Raw genomic sequence first — 4,721 nt, 5'->3', positions numbered from 1 at the left:
ATGAGAGACTATGGACTCTGCGAAACAAACTGAGGGCTTCAGAGGGGAGGGTGGGGGATTGGGATAGGCTGGTGAAATATTAAGGAGGGCACGTATTGCATGGTGCACTGGGTGTTATACGCAACTAATGAATCGTGGAACTTTACATCAAAAACTAGGGATGTACTGTATGGTGACTAATATAATAAAAAATTATTTTTTAAAAAAAGCAGGTACGTATCTCTATTCACATCCCCCCCTTTGCTTAAAAAGGTAGCTTTCTGTGCACAGAATTTATTATATTTAATATGTAGCTTTCTCATTTTAATGGTATATTCTAGAGATTGCTTCATAGCAGTATTACATAGAAATTACTTCTCTTTACAAGTGTTTACTATTTTATATTATAAAACGAACATCATTAGCCAGATTTGATTTCCTCAGTCTCCACTACCGCCGGGCATTTGCTTCTAAACCTTCACAGGAAGACATAAACATATTTCACAAACACAAACTCAGGTTATTTTGTGGCAAAGATTATTTTAATAATGGTCTAAGGAATCCATTACCTGTGTGGAAAATGAAAATTTTTACCATATAATAAGAGAGAAGACTGATTTATGAATATAGATATAATTTTTCTAAATTTTCTTCTCTGGTGGATATAACATGAGACCAGAAAACAGGGATTGCTAGGGTCTTGGCCTGTTTGGGGATGGCAAGGTGTCTCAGGTCAAGAAAGAAATTCCTCTTGGCTTTCTGAATTTTCAGGCCCTGCTGCTTTTCCAGAAGAATCTTTTGTCAAACTGCGTTACCATCACGATTCAGGCTTAGCTTCTGAAATCCTTGCTGTTCATCCAGCTACAGGAGGCTGCTGCGTTATTTTTTTTTTCTTTCCAGACACATCGGTCTGCATTTGCTTTCATCCACAGTCTAGGTCTCATTGAGAGAAGGGACTAAGTAGGGACTGGGACAGTGTGAGATTTAGTGATGTGGGTCTGAAGCGGTTGTTATATTTGAACATGAAAAAATGAGTTAGAATTTAGATTTTGTTTCCTGCTAAAGCAACAGCATCCTTATACCAGCCCTTCACAGAATGAGCACATACGTACTCCCGCGTCTTAATTCAGACGTGTGTGATCTTACCACACAAATCTTTCAGGAGAAACAGTGCAGGCGACCGCGAGAAGGCTCTGCAGGTCATGCTCCAGGTTCTGCAGAGCTGTGACCACCCGGCCCCCGACATGTTCTGCCTGTGTGGGAGGATCTACAAGGACATCTTCTTGGACTCAGACTGCAGAGATGACACCAGCCGAGACAACGCCATTGAGTGGTAAACCCCCCCATGCTAGTCAGTAGCACGAGCATCTCTGCAAAGAGCAGAAATGCGGAGGCTAAGGACCCAGGTCTTGTCCCTATGAACGTATGTCTGCCTGCGTGCCTGTCTGGCAGCAGTGGGGGAAAAGGCGTAAACGTGATTCGGGAATTTCCAGATGCCTTTTCCTGAAAGGAAACTATTAGAAACAGGTTTTTGCACTGGTGACATTCTTCCCACAAGTTCACTCATTTATAGGGGCAAGAAGGAAGCTCAGCTTGCTCCTTCCCAGCTACTCCTTCCAGAACTTTGTTCTACCACTTATCAGGGTGTTATCTTCTCAGTGAGCTGTTGGTTCCTTCCTTCATTCATATGTTTGACAAATGTTGATTGAGGGTTTACTGTATGCTGGGGCCAAAACCCAGAAAGGGAAACTTGCTGGGAATGTTCAGGATGGTGAAGCATGAGTGAGGGGAGAGGGGTAGGAAACCGGAGAGGAGAAGACCCTTGGACTCTGAGTGAGATGATATAACATTGGAGTGCTCTGAGCAGAGCAGTGACGAGATCTGATGTGCATTTTCACCAGCGTGCTCTGTTATGCAAAGAATACATTTCCGGGGGTGTATCAGCTGTCATTTGCTGCGTAACAAACATGTCCAAAACTTAGTGGCTTAAAAGAGTGATCTATAATTTTTCATGAATCTGTGGATTGGCTAGGCTGCTCCTTGGCTGGTTCCACTCCTAAAGTGCTGGGCTCACTCTTAAAATGGAGGTCAGCTGAAGGCTCAGCAGGGCTGGAAGGTCCAAGATGGCCTCACAAGCGGTAGGCAGCTGGTGTTGGGTGTTGGTAGTGCACTTCCGTTCTCTACCTGTGGTTCTAATCCTGGCTGACCAGCTTTCTTACATGGTGGGCAGCGTTCTTAGGGATTTGTGGCTACTGAATAACCTGGCACAGGGGCAAGGGCAGAAGTAGGGAACAGCTAGGAGACAACTGTGGTAATTCAGCACAGAGCTGTTGGTAGCTTGAGCCTGGGCACTGGTGATGGAAAGAAGGAGATGGCAGAAGCTGGATATGTGTTGAAGGAGGAGCCAACAGCTTACCTCATCCATTTCTGTCACAGGAGTTCTTGACATGGCTGCTCCACTCGCAGTTCTAACTGCTTCCCCTTTCCCACTCCTCCTCTGGCTCTGTCCGGCTCTGTCCTCTCCCCTCTTCTCTCCATTGACTCTCTTCGGTGGTGATCCCCCTCATTCCCACACCTTGGAATGAGTAGCCGACCTCCAACCCAACCTGTGTCCTGAGCTTTGGCCCCACGTCACCTCCTTTCTGTTCCACCTGAGGGTGGTGCTGCTCTTTAAGATGCAGTGTATCCAAGGCTAACGTCCCCTTCTCCTCTCCACATGGGATGGCTTCCAGTGCCTTGCTTTCTTACTAGCATTCTTCAGCCTCCACGCTTACACTTTTTGTGAACGTTTGATAGCTTTCACTCACTCACCTTCCCACGTGGTCAGGTCCCAATTCCATCCCTTCTCTGTGTTTTCTCTCGCTCTCATTTCCACCACCCTGGTTGGTGCCTTTTTTTTTTTTTTTGGCACTTTCTTGCCAGAAATGTTCTCACGATATCCCAAATAGGCTTTCTGCTTGGTGTCTCTAAAGCCTGTCCTTCATAGATTGGACCACTACTCCTTATTCCTCCTAAAGCTCAAAGACCCACTCTGGCTTTCCATTCCCCATTAAACCAAAATTCAAACTCTTAGATGACCATTCTAGGTGTTCTGCAGACTTTCTCCAACCCACCCTGGGCCCCAGTTCCCACTACCTGATCTACGTCCAAGTGAACTGAAGTTTCCTGGGGGTTCCGCAGCCTCCCATCCCTGCTCCTGCCTTTTTCTGTGTTGGGTGTTTCCTTTCCAAGTCGCTGCTGCTGCACGCCTATCCAGCTTCATGCCATACCTCAGGCTTCTAGGGGTGGTCCCACCTATCTTCTGTGAGTCCCTCTAGACTTGGGTTTGTGTGGCTTAAGGATACTTAGGACACTCAGGTTTGTATTTTCCCTAATTTCACTAGTTGCGTGTGGGGATCGTATTACCTCCACCGTAGTATAGGTTTGTGGAGGGCAGGGACCCCGTTTAATTCTTAGTAAGTCCCCAGTGGTACCTGTTGCACTCTTGTGCTCAGAGTCACTTGAGATGTTGAAGGGGAATTGACGTTGGGTAGGGCCAAAATAGGAACAGCTGTGCGCCCACCATAGTGGCCAAGAATTCAGCCCCCAGGTCAGGAGATGACTACCTGTGCCCCCTTCAAGAAAGTCCTGGGAGCTTTTGTCCATCCACGTCAGAAGATGGTAGGTCCAGAGGGCAAATGACGCTTAGTCTCCTGGGATGTTAGCTCCAGTGAGATCTTGGGGTCCTCTAACCCAGGCTCTCCATTATTGAGCTAGAGCACGTGGCTCGGGGAGGCAGGGGGCACTGGGAAGAGGCAGACCAGACACTGCAGCCCTGACTCCACGTTCAAGGCTCGTCTGCCCCTAAGCTGGGCCTGTTGGATTTACAGAGGAGAGGCAGAGAGAAGTCTGCCCTCTTCCCTCATAACTTTTGATAGTAAAAGAAGGTGAAAAAAAAATCAAATACCATAGGATATGGTATTGAAAATCCCCAAAATATATTGAGGTGGGCTTCAATTTTATTGGAATTTTGTTGGTTGGGGTTGAAACTTTCTTTGTGTTCCCTGGTCCATCTGTGCATACTCATGCCCTAAAGTTCATAAAATTAAAATTTAACTGACTTAAAAGATAGGTTCTCCCTTCCACAATGAATGTTTTCTTGGTGTTTAATTCTCCTGTTGCATGAGGGATCAAATTCCTCCTGCTTTACAAGTCTTTGCTCTGAACTTGTGCCACTTAAAGACATTTCACTGTCATTACTTCATTGATCAAATTCTTTTTTTCTCCAGTCATGATATTCCTACTCGCCCATGGAAGGGAAAGCAGCTCTCTGTGTATAGAAAAAATAGTAAGAGAACTGAAATGACACTCTTAAAACTTCTGGCATAAAAACGGTATTCTCTGTTTTGGATATTGTTTTTTACCCCCCTGCTCCTTCTCTCACTTGATGCCATGACTCTCAGAGCAATCCAGGGGCCAGGGCTCTGGCAGCACCACTTCCTACATGAAAAACGGGCTCTATTTTGTGAGAAAAGCAAACAAACAACCTGCAGAGTAATAGCCTACAATTGACAAGATTGCTCTGTAATAAAAAAATGCTCCATGCACAAATGGACTCTCACTTTTAAGATGATATTTGGACATCCAGTTGTGGTCTCCTTTTGTGGGTAGGGCTATAAAAGGTTTTACATTTCTTTTGTGCACTTTAACTTCCTCGTTTCATACAGCGATCATGGTTTTTGTATAAAAATATAAACCCGGTT

General features: G+C 45.5%; 1 protein-coding gene across 1 annotated transcript in view; it reads left to right on the top strand.

The window, feature by feature from the left end:
• MAP3K15 (mitogen-activated protein kinase kinase kinase 15) overlaps positions 1-4,721 on the top strand; it is a gene marked incomplete at its 5' end in the record, with an annotated part of 114,329 nt that overhangs the window by 63,265 nt on the left and 46,343 nt on the right. Inside the window, 2 exons of the mRNA XM_034649904.1 lie at positions 1,142-1,312; positions 4,248-4,344. Of these exons, the coding sequence (XP_034505795.1) occupies positions 1,142-1,312; positions 4,248-4,344 (268 nt within the window). The remainder of the gene's footprint in view (positions 1-1,141; positions 1,313-4,247; positions 4,345-4,721) is intronic.

This window comes from Ailuropoda melanoleuca, chromosome X (assembly GCF_002007445.2).
Source record: "Ailuropoda melanoleuca isolate Jingjing chromosome X, ASM200744v2, whole genome shotgun sequence".
Taxonomy (NCBI): domain Eukaryota; kingdom Metazoa; phylum Chordata; class Mammalia; order Carnivora; family Ursidae; genus Ailuropoda; species Ailuropoda melanoleuca.
Note: the sequence above shows the minus strand (reverse complement) of the source record. Positions and strands in the feature narration are given on the sequence as shown.